General features: G+C 41.2%; 1 protein-coding gene across 1 annotated transcript in view; it reads left to right on the top strand.

Annotated features, from left to right (window-relative positions):
* Positions 1 to 15,305: 15,305 nt before the first annotated feature.
* LOC139579350 (CD209 antigen-like protein E) overlaps positions 15,306 to 24,271 on the top strand; it is a 90,670-nt gene continuing 81,704 nt past the window's right edge. The window contains exon 1 of the mRNA XM_071407922.1: positions 15,306 to 15,536. Coding sequence (XP_071264023.1) covers positions 15,395 to 15,536 — 142 coding nt within the window. The 5' untranslated portion in view covers positions 15,306 to 15,394. The remainder of the gene's footprint in view (positions 15,537 to 24,271) is intronic.

Genomic DNA, 24,271 nt, shown 5'->3' with positions numbered 1-24,271 from the left:
TTGGAGAAGGTTTGAGCAGAGGGAAGAGATGATAGGATGGAAGAGGAGAGAGTAGCGGGGGAGAGAGAGCGAAGGTTGGGACGGCGCGATACCATCCGAGTAGGGGCAGTGTGGGAAGTGTTGGATGAGAGCGAGAGGGAAAAGGATACAAGGTAGTGGTCGGAGACTTGGAGGGGAGTTGCAATGAGATTAGTGGAAGATAAGAAGTGAATAAGGTGTCCATGGTCGGACGTGTGGCACACTCAGCTCTCACCCTGTCCAGGGTGTCCAGCCTCCTCATGCTCAGGTTCTTGTGCCTCCTCCTGATCATTTCCCAACACCTCTTCCCCAGTGGTGGGATTGTCTTCCCTGGGTGCTGAAACCTGGAATAGAATAGAATGAAAATTCTCCATCCTGGATGAAAATGTTTATTTTGGCATCACAATATACATCCACATTTACATCACACACATTGAGAACAGTCAGTCCAGCATTCTACATACATTAACACATAGAACACCAGATACCTGCGGAGTTCATCAGCCTCTGTCTGGTGAAGGGGAACCCATGGCTGGCACAGTAGATACAGTACTGCTCCAGAGAATGTTCATCCTCGGTGCAAGCAATGTGGGTGGTCCCCTGCGACCACCATGGGTGACCCGACCGGGGGTCTGCCGAGCTACACCATGAACCTTGGTAGATAAGAAAATTAAACTGTTACTAGCAGATAAAATTCACGTACATGTGGTAATCTCCTAAAAACAAAATATGTCTAAACTTGGCAGCCTGGCAGATAGCCATCCCAGCATGGAACATGTCCCCCTGACTCCCCTGCTTCCTCTTGACAGTCTCCATGCTGTGTTGGGAACGTAGCTAAATAACTTGGCATAATATACACATTCTAGAAAGATAACTCCATCTGAATATGTAGAAACATTTACAATTCATAACTAAGGCATTGAAAGGTGACGATGAAAGGTTTCACAATAACTGAAAGTGTACCCACCTTTGTTGTTATCTGTAATAAAAATGATTTTAATATTGATACATACATTGTAACATTTGACTAAATACTGCCTCTATGTAGGTGTTGTAAGATGAAACACAGCCTACAGTGATAGGTGTCAAAAAGTGCATGGTTCAGAGTAGAAATGACCCCGTCAGACGACTCCAATATTGATACGCTAAAACTTGACAACGTTCAGCTGTTTTTGTGAAATGTGTTATCTTACACTTAAACTCATTTATTTTTTGGTTACTAAGCTGATCCGTGTAAAGGAAAGAATGAATGGGGCCATGTATCGTGAGATTTTGAGTGAAAACCTCCTTCCATCAGCAAGGGCATTGAAGATGAAACGTGGCTGGGTCTTTCAGCATGACAATGATCCCAAACACACCGCCCGGGCAACGAAGGAGTGGCTTCGTAAGAAGCATTTCAAGGTCCTGGAGTGGCCTAGCCAGTCTACAGATCTCAACCCCATAGAAAATCTTCGGAGGGAGTTGAAAGTCCGTGTTGCCCAGCAACAGCCCCAAAACATCACTGCTCTAGAGGAGATCTGCATGGAGGAATGGGCCAAAATACCAGCAACAGTGTGTGATAACCTTGTGAAGACTTACAGAAAACATTTGACCTCTGTCATTGCCAACAAAGGGTATATAACAAAGTATTGAGATAAACTTTTGTTATTGACCAAATACTTATTTTCCACCATAATTTGCAAATACATTCATTAAAAATCCTACAATGTGATTTTCTGGATTTTTTTTTCTCATTTTGTCTGTCATAGTTGAAGTGTACCTATGATGAAAATTACAGGCCTCTCTCATCTTTTTAAGTGGGAGAACTTGCACAATTGGTGGCTGACTAAATACTTTTTTGCCCCACTGTATATAGTACTTTTTTGAAAACTCTCATAACCTAACTCAACTTTAATAAATTGTAATGAAAATCAGTGGTCAGCTAGCTAGAAGGGTGTATTTAGTCGCAAAACTTACCGTTATCTTCTCCGAGTTCATTTAAGTTTTGAGCTCGAGGTCTCTGATACTGGGGGGAAATTGGGGGGAAATTAGCTACAGTACAGTACTACTACTGCTATTATGCCATTACTATTATACTACTACTATCATGATATTTTGGGTATGTGTACTTTTACTTTCTACTTACTTTTCCAGCAGTGGTGGAAAAAGTACCCAATTGTCAAAGTAAAGATACCTTAATAGAAAATGACTGAAGTAAAAGTGAAAGTCACCCAGTAAAATACGACTTGAGTAACAGTCTAAAAATATTTGATTTTAAATATACTTAATGTGAGAAGCTGTATCTTTAACAACCACAAGTCCCCCTCAACAGGAAGAGAGATGGGTTTGAGAAAACACCACTTTAAATACTGCTATTCTTCCTCCATTTACAGATGATACAACAGAGATGCTTCATACTTTGGGATTATATGAGGCAAATTATATTTTACACTTAAGTCAAATTTAGACAGTCATTGATGGCAATGGGAGACTAAGTGAAATTTTGAATTAAAGGGTTACTTCAGGATTTTGGCCCTTTATCTACTTCCCCAGAGACAGATGAGCTTATGGATAACATTTTTATGACTGTATCCAATATGAAGGAAGTTTGAGGTAGTTTTGTGAGCCAATGCTAACTACAGGTAGCCTGATGACTGGAGGTGATTGGCAAGCTAGCCTTTCACGAGTCACCAACCCTGATCCGGGAGCACCCCCCACTCCCCCCCCCCACTGAGTAGCATAGCTAGCATAGCGTCACAAGTAAATTGTAGCATCTAAATATCATTAAATCACAAGTCCAAGACACCAGATGAAAGATACAGATCTTGTGAATCCAGGCATCATTTCTGATTTTTAAAATGTTTTACAGGGAAGACACAATATGTAAATCTATTAGCTAACCACGTTAGCAAAAGACACCATTTTTTTACTCCAACAGTTTTTTCCTGCGTCAGTAGCTATCACTAATTCGACTAAATAAAGAAAATATATAGCCACTAACCAAGAAACAACTTCATAAGATGACAGTCTGATAACATATTTATGGTATAGCATAGTTTTATTTTGAAAAATTTGCATTTTTCAGGTATAAATCACAGTTCTACATTGCAGCTGCAATCTGAAATAGTGCCGACGCAGCCAGAACAATTACAGAGACCAACGTCATATAACTAACTACTCATCTTAAAACATTTCAGAAAAATACACAGCGTACAGATATTGAAAGCCCAACATCTGGTGAATCCAAACAATATTTCAGATTTATTAAATGTTTTATAGCGAAAACAAAATGTAGCGCTAAATTAGCATAGCTACGCCAGCCAGAACCAGCTGGGCGCCCACGACCAGTTCACATGCACGACAGATATGAAATAACATCGTAAATTGGGTCTTACTTTTGCTGATCTTTCATCAGAATGTTGATCAAGGTGTCCTTTGTCCAGATGAGTTGTTGTTTCGATTCAGAATGTAAACTTTCCCACTTCATTTAGCATTGGTACTGGTCGAGTGGCACGGATCTCTCAAACGAAAATAAAATCAGAGAACGGAACACCGCAAAACTCCCGAAAAAATTCAAATAATCTGATTAAACTATATTGAAAAAACATACATTACGATGATATGGTCACATGTATCAAACAAAATTCGAGACGGAGATAGATTTCATCCATAACGGCAGCAAAACAGTAGACAATCGCACCTCCAACTCGCGCGATTCAGAGAACCGGAAGTTGTCGGTCACGCCAAAGAAATAGGTCTTATTTCACGTCAGAACAAGATAAACAAAAAATTTCTACTCTGACGTCCTCTTGACACCCAGAGGAAGGCGAATGAATTGTGTTTCGGGTCATAGGTGGCATGACCATATATAGGCAGAGCGTTGAAGCGAGCATAGACATCTTGCATTCTACTTCATGGTCAGGGAAAGTGCTGTCAAATGACTTCTGTATCACTCAGAGACAAAATTGAAACGGTTTTAGAAACTAGAGATTGTTTTCTATCCAATGGTATTAATTATATGCATATAGTAAGAGCAATAATTGAATAAGAGGCAGTTTAATCTGTAGAGCAAATTATGCTAATGCAAAAACAGCACCCCCTATATTGACAAGAAGCTAGCAGATACCCAGGAAATCAGCTCCTATTGATTTTCATTTTGGAAATCTGTTCTCAAGTATAATAGATAGACAACCACCAATGTAAGCAAGGATTGAAAATATTAAGTTATCTGACTGTTTTTAACCCTGTAGGTGCTGGTATTAACCATGATATCTGACTGTTTTTAACCCTGTAGGTACTGGTATTAACCATGATATCTGACTGTTTTTAACCCTGTAGGTACTGGTATTAACCATGATATCTGATTGTTTTTAACCCTGTATGTCCTAGTATTAAACATGATATCTGTGTTATTAACCCTGTAGGTACTGGTATTAACCATGATATCTGACTGTTTTTAACCCTGTAGGTACTGGTCTTAACCATGATATCTAACTGTTGTTAACCCTGTAGGTACTGGTATTAACCATGATATCTGACTGTTTTTAACCCTGTAGGTACTGGTATTAACCATGATATCTGACTGTTGTTAACCCTGTAGGTACTGGATTTAACCAGGATATCCGACTGTTTTTAACCCTGTAGTTACTGGTATTAACCATGAAATCTGACTGTTTTTAATCCTGTAGGTACTGGTATTAACCATGAAATCTGACTGTTTTAACCCTGTAGGTACTGGTATTAACCATGAAATCTGACTGTTTTAACCCTGTTGGTACTGGTATTAACCATGATATCCGACTGTTTTTAACCCTGTAGTTACTGGTATTAACCATGAAATCTGACTGTTTTTAATCCTGTAGGTACTGGTATTAACCATGATATCTGACTGGTTTTAACCCTGTAGGTACTGGTATTAACCATGATATCTGACTGTTTTAACCCTGTAGGTACTGGTATTAACCATGATATCTGACTGTTATTAACCCTGTATGTACTGGTATTAACCATGATATCTGACTGTTTTAACCCTGTAGGTACTGGTATTAACCATGATATCTGACTGTTATTAACCCTGTAGGTACTGGTATTAACCATGATATCTGACTGTTTTTAACCCTGTAGGTACTGGTATTAACCATGATATCTGACTGTTTTAACCCTGTAGGTACTGGTATTAACCATGATATCTGACTGTTTTTAACCCTGTAGGTACTGGTATGAACCATGATATCTGACTGTTTTTAACCCTGTAGGTACTGGTATTAACCAGGTACTGGTATTAACCATGATATCTGACTTTTTTTAACCCTATATATTCTGGTATTAACCATGATATCTGACTGTTTTAAACCCATAGGTACTGGTATCAACCATGATATCTGACTGTTTTTAACCCTGTAGGTACTGGTATTAACCATGATATCTGACTGTCGTTAACCCTGTAGGTACTGGTTTTAACCTTGATATCTGACTGTTTTTAACCCTTTAGGTACTGGTATGACCCACAACCTGATTTTGCAGGTCCAACTGGGAACGAGGACTGAGATGAGATACGTAATGACCAGCTTCCTCTAAAGGCATGGAATGACTTGTCATGTGACAGGAAACTCAAATGGATTTGTGAGAAAGTGTTTTAGCACTTAACATACTGTAACACATACAGTAGACTACAGTGCACACATCTTCCTCCTTCGTTCATTTTCTCTCTCTGTGTCTCAAACCAACGGCCATGTTGTATTTCTTTATATAGCATATTAATAAAAGTCTGACTTATTTCCTGACATTGTAACTTCCTGTGTACCAGAGTCAACATGAAGTTAGTACATTTGACTTTGTCCACACTCTGCATGCAGTGCATTTCATCAATTCCAATTCTAATATATTATTTTACCTTGCTACAGTTATTTACATTCTCCAATTTAGATCTGGTGATAACATTCTCAACAGTACCAAACCACCATTACATACACTGTATAGGAGTTGACTGTATCACTAATCAATGAGTGTAGTAGAGATATCAAAGGGTATCAAAGGATGATTACTTAATAATCTTTGACAGTCAGTCTTTGTTGTCATGTTACATATTAGTAAAATATCAAATGCTCATATTTGACTGTTGTTCCCCTATATGGGTCCCAAAAGAGGGAAGTGAAGTGGATCTTTTCAGTGGTTCAACCAGCTGTCACTCAAAGCCTCCTCAACCAATCCGGTTCATTTAGAGAGAGCAGAACTGCGTCCAATTATGTCGCCATCTCCTCCTCACTGGTTAAGCCTACCCACCCTCAATATCCACTTGGAGCAGTTTGTAGTGTCAAATCTATTGTCTGGACATTATAATGACCCATGTTTGTAGTCCTGGACCTCCTGAACATTGTGCTGCAGAAAATGTTTTAACAATAACCACTGTAACAATCTCTCACATGCACACTTGCACACAAGTATGCAAACTTGTTATATTTTTTATATTAGCATAGCCACAACTACCCATGTAATTTTGTTGATACTTCCCTAGAGTTAATTAACACCTACAGCAGTCACACAGACAGACACACACAGATGACTCAGAGACAGAGATATCACTAGAAGCAGAGACTTAACGTATAGAGGGCTTGCAGTTGACGTACGATGCCTCCTGGCGGCCATGTTGGAAGACCACCACATTAATTCTAGAAGCAGAGACTTAATGTATAGTAGACCTACATAGAAAGAAAGACCCAGGCATTGTTAAAGATGTCAAAGGTCATCTATGCTGAACCAGATATGAACAAGAAGGTCAAGTTTGACAGAGGTGAGATGGAGGAGAGGATTGTGGATATCTACGTCAGTGCAGACACCCTGAGAGACGGTGAGACCAGCACCAAGAGAGAAGAGACAGCAGACACTGCTCCTAATAATGGACCAGGAGACCAGCACTCAGGTAACAACACACACACACACACACACATACAAAACATAAAAGTATATGGAATGTGTCCACAGAGCCTGATAGCTCAGGGAAGAGACCCTTCCTAGTTGCTGCAGTGTGTCTGGGGCTGCTGTGTGTTCTACTGGCTGGGATCATAGGCCTGTCTGTCTACTGTGAGTTTGTGTGCAAGTTCATTGCTTTTCACATAGTTGTATTAAGTGCTGGTTACTAAGCCTATTTACCTGGTGTTTTACCTAGTAACTATGTGTTAATACTTTGTAGATAACAGAGCCATCAAAGATTCTGAGGATAAAAGGAACAACTTGTCACAGAGTCTTTCCCTTTATAAGACCAACACAACTGCAGAGAGAGACAAGCTACAGACCAGATACAACACCCAGAATAAAGAGAAAGACCAGCTACAGACCAGTTACAACACCCCGTGTCACACCCTGGCTAGGGTCGGTATGTGATATCTGGTGTAATTCGCCTGTCTTATATGGTGTCCAGTGTGAATATAAGTATGCTCCCTCTAATTATAATTATCTCTCTCTCCCGCCCTTGCTGGAGGACATGAGCCCTAAGACCATGCCTCAGGACTACCGGGCCCGATGACTCCTGGCAGTCCCCAGTCCACCTGATCGTGCTGCTGCTCCACTTTGATATGTTCTGCCTGCGACTTATGGAACACTGACCTGTTCACTGGACTTGCTACCTTGTCCAGGACCTGCTGTTTTTAGAAAAATCTGGCCTTTAATGGCCAGGTACACTTATAATCTCCACCCAGCACAGACAGTTACCAGGGAGTTTTTCCTAGCCACCGTGCTTCTATATCTGCATTGCTTGCTGTTTGGGGTTTTAGACTGGGTTTCTATATAGCACTTTGTGACATCTATCAGGGATGAAGGTAAGACCCAGATGCAGGCCACGTTGAATTAACAAAGGTTTAATAATCCAACAGGGGCAGGCAATAGACAGGTCAAGGCAGGCAGGGGTCAGTAAACCAGAGGTGGGGCAACGGTACCGGACGGCAGGCAGGCTCAGGATCAGGGTAGGCAGAGGTCAACAATCCAGAGGGTGGCAAAGGTACAGGTTGGCAGGCAGGCTCAGTGTCAGGGGCAGCCAGAATGGTCAGGTAGGCGGGCTCGGAGTCAGAACAGGTAAGGGTCAAAACCAGGAGGGCGAGAAAAAGAGAGACAAGAAAAGGCAGGAGCTGAGACACAAAACCGCTGGTTGACTTGACAAACAAGACTAACTGGCAACAGACAAATAGAAAACACAGGTATAAATACATAGGGGATAAGGGGAAGATGGGCGACACCTGGAGGGGGGTGAAGACAATCACAAAGACAGGTGAAACAGATCAGGGTGTGACTACATCTGCTGATGTTAAAATGGTTTTATAAATACATTTGATTGATTGATGATTACAGACTAGCTACGATGCCCTGACTGAAGTGAGAAACCAGCAACAGCGAGACCAAGACAGGGTTCAGGAGATGTTTGCTATGCTTGGTAAGTGGTGGATATAAATACGGGAGGCCAGGACATTAGACAGGTTTAGGCAGCCTCATAGAGAGGCAGATTGACGAGGGCAGCATTTTTCTGGCTAAATTGACCAAGACACACCCCTTCTAGCCTTTAGGTGGCCTTAAGTTAGATTTGGTTGCCCCATGGGCTGTGTGTACAACCTACAGTAAACAGCCTGGTCCATGGAGCACTGGGCTTTGTGTACAACCTACAGTGGTTCTTCCTTTAAAAGTTGCGAGCTTGCACCGCATGATTTAGAGGTACCCAGCATCACGGCTTCATTGCTCCAGAGCACCTCAAGGGGGAGTTAGAGCACTCATTATGCATTTGGACTCATTATGCATTTTATATGACCAATCATATCGAGTGGTTCCAGTGATGTTGACGTGAGCCACCCTTGCCTTGTGGCGTTCTTCAACAAAGATGGCTGACAAAACATTACAGTGGATCCAGATGTAAGTTGCTATAACATCATAACGAGTCAAGCATAACATTTTCAATTGAGAGGAAAATGTTAGTTAATGTAGAGACAAACGTTTGTGCATATTATTTTGTCATAAAGTTAATTCACGAAAATCGCTCTTTAGCAAGTTATCTGTCTAGCTAACATTAGCCAGCTAGCTAGTGTTAGGAGAAATAATTTAACATTTGTGTTGATTAATGTTTTAGGGATTCCTGAGAAAACCAGCAAACCAGGCTGTCGTCATGTGAAACAGTGAATGTAAAGAATCTAGCTAGCTAAAGCATTTACTGCAAATGTAATGTACAGTTGTGTAAGCTTGCCTTGCAATGCAGCTGAAGTAATATAGCTAACTATCTATTTACTTGCTTATTGTGTAGTGGAGGATAAACATAACTGTATGCCTATGGATGTGTAGCTAGCTACAGTATGTAGCCGATCTGTGTATGAACCCTAAAACGTTAGGTTCTGAACTAATATTCATACCAATCTATTAACCTCAGCTATCATAGTTGTTGTATCAACTTCAAGTCTGAATGGCATTAATGAAGCCTGTGGATAGAGTAGAATATAATAACTTTATTGTGCCAAGGATGCAAGTACTACATACACATGTACTGTAGTTATTACCACGCATGAAATCCCCACATTGTAGCCTGTACATTGAATATATTCACTGATCATGTACTCTTCCTTGGCTAATAAAGATGCGGTTCAGGTATGAATCTCTGTGAGACATTATTTTTCAGTCATATCAAACTCCATTCTTTGAATGATGCTGTGTCTGCATGTATGTATTACAATTAGACACGTCAACAGTGTTTACCACTCCTGCTCCTTGGACATCAATGATTATACATTGTAACTATGCAATAGACTAGAAGCATGATTGATTTGTATTTCATATATACAGAAGAAGAAAAACTATGCATATCTAACTCCCTTCATCTTTATTAATCTGAGGACACAGGATAGTATTTCAATGAGATACTTCATTTCAACCAGTGGAGAATGTGAAACACTTTATTGAAAGAAGTTCATTATCCAGGTGTTATAAATGCATTATAATTATGATAATTGTAATATTAAAAATACAAGTTCAATCTGTACTTCAATGCACATATGGTGTGCATTATAAAACGAGGAAGAAAGACGAGGTGGGTAAAGTGGTGTAGAAGACAGAAAGGGAAAGAGGTAAGAACCTCGCAGACAGCATATGATTCATAAATTACAGTGCTACCCTAATATTCTCTCAGTTCATCACAATTGCGGTGTCTCCTAACCAGCCTTGGGCTCCCAGTCGGCCCGAAGGTTATCTTAAGATCGGGTGAGGTGGCAATGACGGGACTGGCTTCCTCTCTCACATCAAAACATACCTGCAGACGAGAGAGCATGATTAAGCCTTGTTTGTTATATTCTAACAAGGTCAGTCATCTTAAATCAGGAGGTGAAATGCAAAACTGACCTTTGATCATTAACTCTGGGACTGCTACATCTCTGTCTGTATTTCAATTAATAATACTTCCTGTTGACCTGACCAAGTGACATCTCACCTATGATCATGCTGTGCTCTCTGCGTCAGCATGGGGGGTCAATGTAAATAGTCCGGTGGCCATTTGATTAATTGTTCAGCAGTCTTATGGTTTGGGGGTAGAAGCTGTTTTATGAAATAGAGTAAGGTTCTCAGATAGGACGAGAGGAGATGGGAGGAGAGGAATATAGGAAAGACTAATAGAGATAGAGCCTGTACTCCGGAAAATGATTCTTCATTATTTTTATTAGAAACATGTCATGTGATTTAACATAGGCTTATACTAAACAAAAGAAAGAGGGACCAAATATTAACCTATACTTTTCACTTTAATAATGCACATAATAAAGTCACAGATTAATAAATTAAGTAACAATGTTCTTTAACAAGGTCTACCAACTTCCTGATTAAATGTGATTGGATACTTAAAACAGTGTGACCTGGACACACACAGAGTGCAGAACAGTACAGAGAGGGCACAAACACACACATTCACACACTGCTGTTGTGTCTCTTCCTGGAGGTTGCTGTCTGTGTGAAGTCCTCCCTAAACCTATAACAGTGTCTGTTCTCAGACTCAGACTGTTAAAACAAAACAGCTGTTTAACAGCATATAGTCCCAATCCAGTGTATACTCTCTAGCTCCATAGAAAACAACAGTATATTTTAGGGGGTAATTAGAATGAACCTATAAATGGAGATATCTTAGGAGATGTACGTTAATGTAGACAGGAAGAGCTGTGGACAGGATACTGTGAACTGGAGCATAAATAAACAACCTGAATCTCAGAACACTGGTAAATACCCTGTAGTCATAGAGACACACACATGGAAATCTAAACCAATAGTTATTATCCCTCCACTTGCCACACAAACTGTTTACCTTAAGATCATGAGGTTGGTTGATGTCTAATGCCCCAAACTCAAATGTTTAAAATAATGATCTGTAACAAACAGATTGTTAATATTTAAAAACAGAACACAACTTGTCTTCCAAACAATGGTGTCTTACTTCACAAGGGAAAGGTTTTGAAACAGTCATTAGAATGATTTGCTGGTGGAAATTGATACATGAAATGCTACATACTACGTGTCCCAGTTTAAATGTTCTGAAATGTTGGAGGCTCCAAAGGTGTATTTGTCATGATTGTGTGTAGAATAAACGGACCAAGGCGCAGCGTGCATAGAGTTCCACATGTTTAATAAATGAAACTCAACAAAACAATACAAAAACAAACGAAACGGGAAGTCATGGAGTGCTAACTAGACGTAAACAAGATCCCACAAAGCGCAATGAGGAAATGGCTGCCTAAATATGATCCCCAATCAGAGACAACAATAGACAGCTGCCTCTGATTGGGAACCATACCAGGCCAACATAGAAATAAAAAAACTAGAGTACCCACCCTAGTCACACCCCGACCTAACCAACATAGAGAATAGAAGGCTCTCTATGGTCAGGGCGTGACAGTAACCCGCCCCCAAAGGTGCGGACTCCGGCCGCAAAACCTGACTCAATAGGGGAGGGTCCGGGTGGACATCTAACGTCGGGGGCGGCTCCGGTGCGGGGCGAAGTACCCACTCCGCTCGCGGATATGGAGCCGGGTAGAACGCCGTGCCCGGACTGGGCACCGGTGCCGAAGAAGGCTCCGGCCATGGAGCTGAGTTGACCGCCGTGCCTGGACTGGGCACCGGCGCAGAGCAAAGCTCCTCCCAAGGAGCGGCACCGGCTCAGAGGAAGGCTCCGGCCTTGGAGCGGGACTGGATGCTGGATGCTGTGCCTGGACGTCTCAGGAGGTTCCGGACTATGGACCGTCGTTGGAGGTTCCGGACTGTGGACCGTCGTTGGAGGTTCCGGACTGTGGACCATCGTTGGAGGTTCCGGACTGTGGACCGTCGTTGGAGGTTCCGGACTGTGAAACGTCGCCGGAGGTTCCGGACTGTGACGTGAGACTGAATTGTCGCCGGAGGTTCCAGACTGTGAAACGTCGCCGGAAGCTCTGGACTGGGATCCGTCGCCGGAAGCTCTGGACTGGGAACAGTCGCCGGAAGCTCTGGGCTGGGAACTGTCGCCGGAAGCTCTGGACTGGGAACAGTCGCCGGAAGCTCTGGACTGGGAACTGTCGCCGGAAGCTCTGGACTGGGAACTGTCGCCGGAAGCTCTGGACTGGGGATCGTCGCAGGAAGCCTGGTGCGTGGGGCCGGCACTGGTGGTAGGTGCGTGGGGCCGGCACTGGTGGCACCGGACTGGTGACACGCACTGTAGTTCCCTGGGCTGCTGCTGTGGATACAGCTCTTCCTGAACTGCAAGCCACTTGAGATGAACGTACGAGCCAGATACAAAGCTATGAAGATTCTGCAGGAGAGCAAAACAGTGAACTGCCTCAGGCACTGATTTTACAGTATCGAGAAGAACCAAATTCAGACAATGTGCATTACAGTGCCCATAAAATGCAAATCTTGCACTGTTTTTAATCCGGGCAGACACACCAGAATGATTTCCGCTCATGGCGGATGCACTGTCATAGCCTTGCCCCACAAGATTATTTCAGTAGTCCAGACCATGTTTTTCAAGGCAATCAATTATAATTTTTGTGAGCCCTGATGCATCTAAGCTTTCAGCTGACTGAAAGCGTAAAAAACTTTAGTGGATGGCCCCTGTGTAATAGTACCTCACAACTAAAGACATTTGTTCTTTTTTCATTAACTCTTTGGTTTCATCTGCAATTACACTAAAAACGTCACTTTCTTTTACTTCTCTTATTAGTTCACTTTGAAACATCTCTGCTCAGCCCTCAAGAAGTTCCTTCTGGATTTGGTGGCTTTTGTACTTAGCATTGTCACATGCATTCATCCTTTTCTCTATGAGAGGGTCATGCTTTGCTATTTCTTCTAAGATTGTCAAAAAATGACCCTTTTTGTCAGAGTCATCAGACTCTCGATGACCTCTCTGCGCTATATTTTGAGTGGCAGTTAATAGGAGCACATCTGCAATTGTTTAAATGTAAGTACAGTTTTCCCCCACTTTCTTTTTTCGGTCCTCATTTATGACATCTAACTTTGATGAGTTGCTGTCAATAGCCCTTTTATGCTGATTCCAAGCATACATAGCATTGATATGATGCTCTGCCTTCGAATTGAGCTTAAACCCAGAATATTTAAACAGCGCCATTTTCCATTTACAAAAACCTGACTGTGATGTGAAGGCAGATTAACCTGTGGATAGACAGTAGATGTTATGACAGTTAACCTGTGGATGGACAGTAGATATTATGACAGTTAACCTGTGAATAGACAGCAGATGTTATGACAGTTAACCTGTGGATAGACAGTAGATGTTATGACAGTTAACCTGTGGATGGACAGTAGATATTATGACAGTTAACCTGTGAATAGACAGCAGATGTTATGACAGTTAACCTGTGGATAGACAGTAGATGTTATGACAGTTAACCTGTGGATAGACAGTAGATGTTATAACAGTTAACCTGTGGATAGACAGTAGATGTTATGACAGTTAACCTGTGGATAGACAGTAGATGTTATGACAGTTAACCTGTGGATGGACAGTAGATTTTATGACAGTTAACCTGTGGATGGACAGTAGATGTTATGACAGTTAACCTGTGGATGGACAGTAGATTGTATGACAGTTAACCTGTGGATAGACAGTAGATGTTATGACAGTTAACCTGTGGGTAGACAGTAGATGTTATGACAGTTCACTGCCACCCTATGACCTCTGTTGTCTCTGCTAGTCAACATGATGTCTGCTGAAAGATTCCTTCATTACCAAGTCCCGCCGTCTTTCTCCTCCAACCCCACTAGTGACATTGTCCACGTTCCAGATTGACTACATTGAAGTCACCTGTCAGATCTCACAATGCCTGGATTGGTGTTTAACACATCAGTTAATCATATCATGTTGTATAGTAATCGTATGCCCATTTGTTAATGCGTGCAACTCAACTGCAATATAGTCGGCCTGGAACGAGACAGCTCTCTCCTCATTGTAGTTGATAGATTGAGCCGTACTGAGCTCTGACCTCACAGACACAGGAAACTACTAACCCTGCTACTGTTCTCCACCCATATCACTCTGACAGCTACAGTTTCCTCTTCTCTCTCTGGTTGGACAGAATACTTGTTACTCTTTGGCCTCAAGTTTATTTCAAAGCTATGTATTAGTGTTACTTTTGTGTAAAACTATGTCTAATGATTCATTTGAAAGTCAACAATAGGTGTTTCTATATGTCCTGCAAGCATTTCTGAAAACATTTTTTTGCTTAGTCATTATGCGGTATTGTGTGTAGATTGATGAGGGGAAAAAACAATGTAATCAATTTTAGAATAAAGCTGTAACGTAACAAAATGTGAAAAAAGTGAAGGGGTCTGAATACTTTCTGAATGCACTGTAAAGTACATGGTATTTGGCGGCCAGTCAAACGCTGGGGGGAAGTTTCCATTAGGTATATGATCAGCAATCCCTCCCCCGATCCTAACCTTAACCATTTGTGGTGGAAATGCAAAACTGACCCAAGATCAGCGTCTAGGGACAACTTCCCCCTACACTACCAGTCACAGAGTGAGAGCCATAATGTGTTCTCCATTTGAAGGCTGGGGGTGTTGTAAACTCAGTCAAGATATATGTAGTATATATCCTGTGAATTAACAGGATCCCAATTAATTTTAGCACATCCAGATTTGGGACCCTGTGAAATCACACATTCATCATATGGCATGATATAGAGCCATATCGTGTAGTATATTATCAAACTAAGGCTGGTGCAAGTCACGTGGTGGCTTGCTGATTGTGTTGTGTTGAACTCACACTTTGGTTGACTGATAAAGAGTTTCACTACTTAAAGTCACACAGACGCAGGACAGTGCAGGGAGAAGACACAGCTACAGACGTACATTAGAGTTGAGGTTAGAAGTAGAAGTTACTGTATTTGAGCACAATTGTAAGATGTCAGAAGGAGTCTATGAAAACACAGATGGATTTGAAGACAACAAATCTAATGCAATGAAGAACACAGACATCGATGGCCAGTTATATGGCAACGTAGGAGCCTTCAAGCCCAGTCCAAGAGATGGAGTTGTTGCTTCAGGTAAGATTACACGAACACGCACGCACGCACGCACGCACGCACGCACACACACACACACACACACACACACACACACACACACACACACACACACACACACACACACACACACACACACACACACACAATATATTAAACAAGTGAGCTTATCCTGTAGTACTCTAGCTTTATTTGTCTCAATCCTGGATGATACAGTAAAACACATTACCAAAGATCTTTAATAATGTGTGATTCAGTACATGTTCAGTGGTGGAAGAGACCCTCTGGAGTTGCTGCAGTGTGTCTGGGGCTGCTGTGTGTTCTCCTAATAATCTTTGAAAGTCAGTCTGTTGTCAAATTACATATAAGCACAATATCAAATGCTCATATTTGATTGTTGTTCCTCCATATGGGTCCCAAAAGAGGGAAGTGAAGTGGACCTTTTCTGTCATTCAACCAGCTGTCACTCAAAATCTCCTCGACCAATCAGGTTCATTAAGAGAGAGGGAGGCAAGTTGTCTAGCGGTTAAGATTGATTGGCCAGTAACCGAAGGGTGCTGCATCGAAATCCTGAGCCGACTACGTGAAAAATCTGTTGATGTGCCCTTGAGCAAGGCACTTAACCCTAATTGGTCCTGTAAGTCTCTCTGGATAAGAGCGTCTGATAAATAACTAAAAGGTAAATGTAGAGGAGAGCCCTGGTGGTTACTGTTGTCATCTCATCCTCACCGGTTAAGACTACCCACCCTCAATATCCACTTGGACAGGTTTGTAGTGTCAAATATATTGTATGGACATTATAATGACCCATGTTTGTAGTCCTGGACCTCCTGAACATGTTGATGTATATTTGGGAGTAAACAGAGGGTCCAAATCAGCAGAAAGGTGAAAGGAAGGAGGAGTTCTGGAAACTCCCTGAATTATCTTGGGGCTGTTACATATGATATGTAATATATGTTAACAACTAGCCTTTGTTGTCCACTTCCCCTCTATGATCTATATCTTCCTGGTATAATAGTGTCCTGTCCATCATCACAAATAGCAAGTCCCATTCCCTGGGCAGGAGGACTGTGTTGAGATGTACTCTGGACAAGATGACCATGTAGAGACATGGAATGATTTAACCACTGTAACAATCTCTCTCACACACACACACACATACACAAGCACGCAAGCACGGACACAAGCATGCAAACGTATTCTATTTTTTAAATTAATAACTACTGTGTCATTATGTTGATACTTCCTTATAGTTAACACCTACAGCAGTCACACAGACAGAGACACACAGATGACTCAGAGACAGAGATATCAGTAGAAGCAGAGACTTAACGTATAGAGGGCTTGCAGTTGACATACAACATCTCCTGGTTGCCATGTTGGAAGACCATCACATTAATTCTAGAAGCAGAGACTTAATGTATAGTTGACCTACATGGAAAGAAAGAAACAGGCATTGTTAAAGATGTCAAAGGTCATCTATGCTGAACCAGATATGAACAAGAAGGTCAAGTTTAACAGAGGTGAGATGGAGGAGAGGATTGTGGATATCTACGTCAGTGCAGACACCCTGAGAGACGGTGAGACCAGCACCAAGAGAGAAGAGACAGCAGACACTGCTCCTAATAATGGACCAGGAGACCAGCACTCAGGTAAAACACACTCAACCCTATTATAGGAGAAGGTCCAAGGCACCTCCCCTAGGATTGTAGACAAGTCTCCCCTAGCCCATAGACAAGTCTGTAATAGCACTATTTCACCTCTATGTGAGTTACTCTCTCATGTTAACCACTAGGTGGAATCATCACTGAACCATTCAGTACTGTATCCAACCATCAACATATGAGAGAGAGAGAGAGAGAGAGAGAGAGAGAGAGAGAGAGAGAGAGAGAGAGAGAGAGAGAGAGAGAGAGAGAGAGAGAGAGAGAGAGAGAGAGAGAGAGGACTTCGTCATAGTAGGTTATTGTTACACCACTTTCTCACAGATCCAGTTATGATATTGATCATCATTCCATGTCTTTACAGGGTCATCTAGTCCTATGTTTTTACAGCATGTCCTGTCCACCAGTACCTAAACAACACAGAGATCCAGACAGTCAGACACTGTAATACAAACATCCTCCTCATTTATAGACATAGTCCTATGTTTTTACAGCTTTAAAGACACTGTCAAAGATGAGCATACCATTATCAACACATTTTGTCTCTCTTTCCATTACATTTTCAAATGCAAATAGTACTTGGCTTCTATAATACATCTACAGTTCTCATGGAATGACATCCATGAGTCAAAACATATATTTTTACATGATTGGAAGCTCTCTCTCTCAGTGTTTTTCTGGTAGTCTAGTAATTACTATGCTGATAAGTCCAACCTAGTCTCAAAACATTTTGTATTATTCCGTACGTAAATCAGAGACACTCCATTTTAATATGATATATTACCTTTCATATGGTATGTATCAAATTGTGGATGCCCATCATCCATTTTGTATGATATGTTACAAATTACAATGTGTATGATATGTTACAAATTTGCAAAAACATACAATAAACATATGAACATCCTAAACATATGAATTCTACTAACATTAGCTAGCTGGTAGAAATGACTATGTTGATCGTTGGATACAGTGACACGGAGGAGAGGAGATCGGAGGAGGGGAGAGACTAATTGAGATAGAGCCTTAGTGTCAGAGAGAGACATAGAGGAGGAAGAAGAAAATTAATAGAATAAAGAAGAGAGAAAAAATAAGACAAATAATTGTTCTTTTTAGATTTAGAGGAGAGTATGTAGACATACTGTACTCTCTAAAATTATTCTTCATTAGTTTTATTAGAAAAATGTCATGTGATTTTCCCAAAAAAGTGGGACCAATTATTTTACCTTTATTTAACTAGGCAAGTCAGTTAAGAACAAATTCTTATTTTCAATGACGGTGTAACTGCCTTGTCCAGGGGCAGAACGACAGATTTTGTACCTTGTCGGCTCAGGGATTTGATCTTGCAACCTTTCCGGTTACTAGTCCAATGCTCTAACCACTAGGCTACGCTGCCGCCCCACCTATGCTCATCACTTTAATAATAAGAATAACAAAGCACAGATTAGTAAATGAAGGAACAATATTCTTTAAAACTTCTTATGGCTGCAATCCCGTTAACGGGATCGATATGACAACAGCCAGTGAAAGTGCAGGGCGCCAAATTCAAACAACAGAAATCTCATAATTAAAATTCCTCAAGCATACAAGTATTTCACACCATTTTAAAGATACACTTCTTGTTAATCCCACCACAGTGTCCGATTTCAAAAAGGCTTTACAGCGAAAGCACCACAAACGATTATGTTAGGTCACCGCAAAATCACAGAAAAACACAGCCATTTATACAGCCAAAGACAGGAGTCACAAAAAGCAGAAATAGAGATAACATTAATCACTAACCTTTGATGATCTTCATCAGATGACACTCATAGGACTTCATGTTACAAAATACATACAGTGGGGAGAACAAGTATTTGATACACTGCCGATTTTGCAGGTTTTCCTACTTACAAAGCATGTAGAGGTCTGTCATTTTTATCATAGGTACACTTCAACTGTGAGAGACGGAATCTAAAACAAAAATCCAGAAAATCACATTGTATGATTTTTAAGTAATTAATTAGCATTTTATTGCATGACATAAGTATTTGATACATCAGAAAAGCAGAACTTAATATTTAGTACAGAAACCTTTGTTTGCAATTACAGAGATCATACGTTTCCTGTAGTTCTTGACCAGGTTTGCACACACTGCAGCAGGGATTTTGGCCCACTCCTCCATACAGACCTTCTCCAGATCCTTCAGGTTTCGGGGCTGTCGCTGGGCAATACGGACTTTCAGCTCCCTCCAAAGATTTTCTATTGGGTTCAGATCTGGAGACTGGCTAGGCCACTCCGGGACCTTGAGATGCTTCTTACGGAGCCACTCCTTAGTTGCCCTGGCTGTGTGTTGCGGGTCGTTGTCATGCTGGAAGACCCAGCCACGACCCATCTTCAATGCTCTTACTGAGGGAAGGAGGTTGTTGGCCAAGATCTCGCGATACATGGCCCCATTCATCCTCCCCTCAATACGGTGCAGTCGTCCTGTCCCCTTTGCAGAAAAGCATCCCCAAAGAATGATGTTTCCACCTCCATGCTTCACGATTGGGATGGTGTTCTTGGGGCTGTACTCATCCTTCTTCTTCCTCCAAACACGGCGAGTGGAGTTTAGACCAAAAAGCTCTATTTTTGTCTCATCAGACCACATGACCTTCACCCATTCCTCCTGTGGATCATCCAGATGGTCATTGGCAAACTTCAGACGGGCCTGGACATGCGCTGGCTTGAGCAGGGGGACCTTGCGTGCGCTGCAGTATTTTAATCCATGACGGCGTAATGTGTTACTAATGGTTTTCTTTGAGACTGTGGTCCCAGCTCTCTTCAGGTCATTGACCAGGTCCTGCCGTGTAGTTCTGGGCTGATCCCTCACCTTCCTCATGATCATTGATGCCCCACGAGGTGAGATCTTGCATGGAGCCCCAGACCGAGGGTGATTGACCGTCATCTTGAACTTCTTCCATTTTCTAATAATTGCGCCAACAGTTGTTGCCTTCTCACCAAGCTGCTTGCCTATTGTCCTGTAGCCCATCCCAGCCTTGTGCAGGTCTACAATTTTATCCCTGATGTCCTTACACAGCTTTCTGGTCTTGGCCATTGTGGAGAGGTTGGAGTCTGTTTGATTGAGTGTGTGGACAGGTGTCTTTTATACAGGTAATGAGTTCAAACAGGTGCAGTTAATACAGGTAATGAGTGGAGAACAGGAGGGCTTCTTAAAGTAAAACTAACAGGTCTGTGAGAGCCGGAATTCTTACTGGTTGGTAGGTGATCAAATACTTATGTCATGCAATAAAATGCAAATTAATTACTTAAAAATCATACAATGTGATTTTCTGGATTTTTGTTTTAGATTCCGCCTCTCACAGTTGAAGTGTACCTATGATAAAAATTACAGACCTCTACATGCTGTGTAAGTAGGAAAACCTGCAAAATCGGCAGTGTATCAAATACTTGTTCTCCCCACTGTATATGTTTTGTTCGATAAAGTTCATATTTAAATCCAAAAACCTCAGTTTACATTGGCGCCATGTTCAGAAATGCCTCCAAAATATCCGGAAAATTGCAGAGAGCCACATCAAATAACAGAAATACTCATCATAAACTTTGATGAAAGATACATGTTGTGTCAGATTTCAAAAAGCTTTACGGCAAAAGCACAATATTCAATAATCTGAGAACAGCGTTCAGCCACAAAAGGAAGCCATACAGTTACCCGCCAAATTGTGCAGTCAACAAAACTCATAAATAGCATTATAAATCTTCACTTACCTTTGCTGATCTTCGTTGGAATGCACTCCCAGGACTCCCACTTCCACAAGAAATGTTTGTTTTGTTCGATAATGTCCATAATTTATGTCCAAATAGCTATTTTTGTTAGCGTGTTTGGTAAACAAATCCAAAGTCAGGAAGTGCGTTCACTAAAAGCAGACGAAATGTCCAAAATTTTCGTAACAGTCAGTAGAAACATGTCAAACGATGTATTGAATCAATCTTTAGGATGTTTTTAACATACATTTTCAATAATGTTCCAACCGGAGAATTCCATTGTCTTCAGAAGTGCGATGGAACAGAGCTCCCTCTCATGTGAACGTGCATGGTCAGAGCATGGTCAGCTCATGATAGACCTTACTCATTCCCGTCTCCTTCGGCCCCACTTCACAGTAGAGGCATCAGCCAAGGTTCTACAGACTGTTGACATCTAGTGGAAGCCGTAGGAAGTGCAAACTGACCCATATCTCACTGTGTATTTGATAGGCGATGAGTTCCTGGTTGGATTTTTTTCTCAGGTTTTTGCCTGCCATATGTGTTATGTTATACTCACAGACATCATTCAAACAGTTTTAGAAACGTCAGTGTTTTCTATCCAATACTAATATTAATATGCATATATTAGCAACTGGGACTGAGGAGCAGGCAGTTTACTCTGGGCACCTCTTGGCACCTTTTCATCCAAGCTACTCAATACTGCCCCTGCAGCCATAAGAAGTTTTAACAAGGTCTACCAGCTTCCTGATTAAATGTGATTGGATACTTTAAACAGTGTTACCTGGACCCACACAGAGGGCAGAACATTACTGAGAGGAAACTCACTCACACAAAAGCAATGCTAATAGAAGGTGAGAATGACTCACAACCTTCACTGTACAAGGGACAACGTGTAGGTTACCAACGGCAACACAATGCACCATACACCAGTGGACCTGCCTGCTACATATCCACACACTCATCATGGTGTCTATCTGCTGTTGTGTCTCTTCCTGGAGGTTGCTGTCTGCTCAAACCACTGGTTAAGGTGTGAAGTCCTCCCTACACCTGTAACACTGTACGTTCTCAGACACAACAGACTGTTAAGCTAAAGCAGCTGTTTAACAGGATATAAAACATAATATACTGTCTGTTGTACTGTGTGTAGATACATAAAGTACCAAAGTATATTTTAAGGGGGCAATTAGAATTAGCCTTTATATGGAGCAGTCTGAGGATATTTATGCTAATGTAGACAGGAAGAGCTGTGGACAGGATACTGTGAACAGGACCATAGATAAACAACCTGAATCTCAGAACACTGGTAAATACACCGTAGTCATAGAGACACACACGTGGAAGTTTAAACTAATGGTTATTATCCTTCCACTTGCCGCATAAACAATTGTGCCTATGTTAATGTGATGAGGTTGGCTGATGCCCCATGCTCCAAGGCTTCAAAATTCAACTGAGTAAAATAAACTGTAACAAACAGATTATTAATATTCAAAAACAGAATACAATGTGTCTTCCAAATATAGGTCTTACTTCACAAGGGAAGCTTTTGAATTGATATACTTGTGGAAAAGGACACATGAAACGCTAAATACTACATCTCCTAAAGGAAACGTTGTTCCTTTAAGACTAGAGGTTAAATGTTCTGAAATGTTCGAAGCTCTGTATTTTAGGATGTACACTAACTGCTGAAACATTCATTTTCATGTTCATAAAGTCCAATGCAAATTGCTACTGTGTATTTCCATCTGGTCTCATTGCATTTCTTATTATTCTGTACGTAAATCCGAGTCACTCCATTTAGTGTAATATGATAGGTTTCATATGATATGTATCAATTTGTGGATGTCCATGTGTCACGGCCGTCGAATGAAGAGGACCAAAGCGCAGCGTGGTGAGCGTACATATTCCTTTTATTTAGGATGCCGCTGTCACGCCCTGACCTTAGAGATCCTTTTTATGTCTCTATTTTGGTTGGTCAGAGCGTGAGTTTGGGTGGGCATTCTATGTCTGGTGTTCTATGTTGTCCTTGTTTTGTATTTCTATGTGTTTGGCCTGGTATGGTTCCCAATCAGAGGCAGCTGTCTATCGTTGTCTCTGATTGAGAACCATACTTAGGTAGCCTGTTCCCACCTGTGTTTGTGGGTAGTTGTTTTCTGTTTTGTGTATCGTCACCTTACAGAACTGTTCGTTTGTCGTTTTTGTTGTTTTGTTCAGTGTTCAGTTGATTGATTAAAATATGAACACTTACCATGCTGCACCTTGGTCCTCTTCTCCTTCTCCCGACGACGTTCGTTACAGACGCCGACAAAAAACAATAAACAATACAAAACAACCGTAAGGGCTATGTGCCACAAACAAAGTTAACTTCCCACCAAGAAAGGAGGGAAAAGGGCTACCTAAGTTTGGTTCCCAATCAGAGACCATGATAGACAGCTGTCCCTGATTGAGAACCATACCCGGCCAAAACATAAAAATACAAAATCATAGAAAACAAAAATATAGAATGCCCACCCCAAATCACACCCTGACCAAACCAAATAGAGACATAAAAAGGATCTCTAAGTTCAGGGCGTGACACCATGATTCATATTGTATGTTACAAATTACAATTTCTATGATGTTACTATTTACATTTTGTATGACATGTGTCGTGTCTTTGACTATGCCAGATTGATTGCTATGACATGCTATTCTATAAAATTATTTCTCCGTAATTAATATTACCTGATTGAACTAATCATGTAAATATTAATTAACTAGAGAGGGACACCACGAAATAATATTTATAGAGCTGTTATCTTTCGAATAAACTCTTAAAGATTTTGTAATATTTTACTAAATAGCCGTCACATTAATCGTCATTATATTCAGTCTCATCTGAAAGTTGTAAGTCCTTGATTGTCTGCAAGAATCCTGGCTAACAAGTTGAATCAGCAATACAAAATTGGGTTTAATTATTTATTTACTAAATACCTAACTAATCACACAGAATCACACATATACAATTAAATCATAACTTGATCACAAATTACGTCATACAGAAAACGTCCCTAGCGGGCGGAATAGATATGACAGCTTGTTACACAAAGGGAATGGGCTGAGTCTTAGTGAAAGAGCGGGAGATTGGAACATAGGCGAGCTGTGTATCTGATGCAGTATCTGATGCATTCTAAATTACCGCCCATTTGAGAAAGAAAATGCAATACATATTTACTCTGAGCTGCGCTTCAGTAGGTTGGTGGTAGATGGAAGAACGTATCGCCAACCCGAGTCCTCTGTCCTTTGGAGAATGTCTCTGGTTGTCACGGGATACTTTGTAGTAACGTTGTGTGTGGAAGACGGGATACTCGGACT

This window comes from Salvelinus alpinus, chromosome 6 (genome assembly GCF_045679555.1).
Source record: "Salvelinus alpinus chromosome 6, SLU_Salpinus.1, whole genome shotgun sequence".
In the NCBI taxonomy this organism is placed as follows: Eukaryota; Metazoa; Chordata; class Actinopteri; order Salmoniformes; family Salmonidae; genus Salvelinus; species Salvelinus alpinus.
This window is presented reverse-complemented; position numbering and strand designations above follow the sequence as displayed.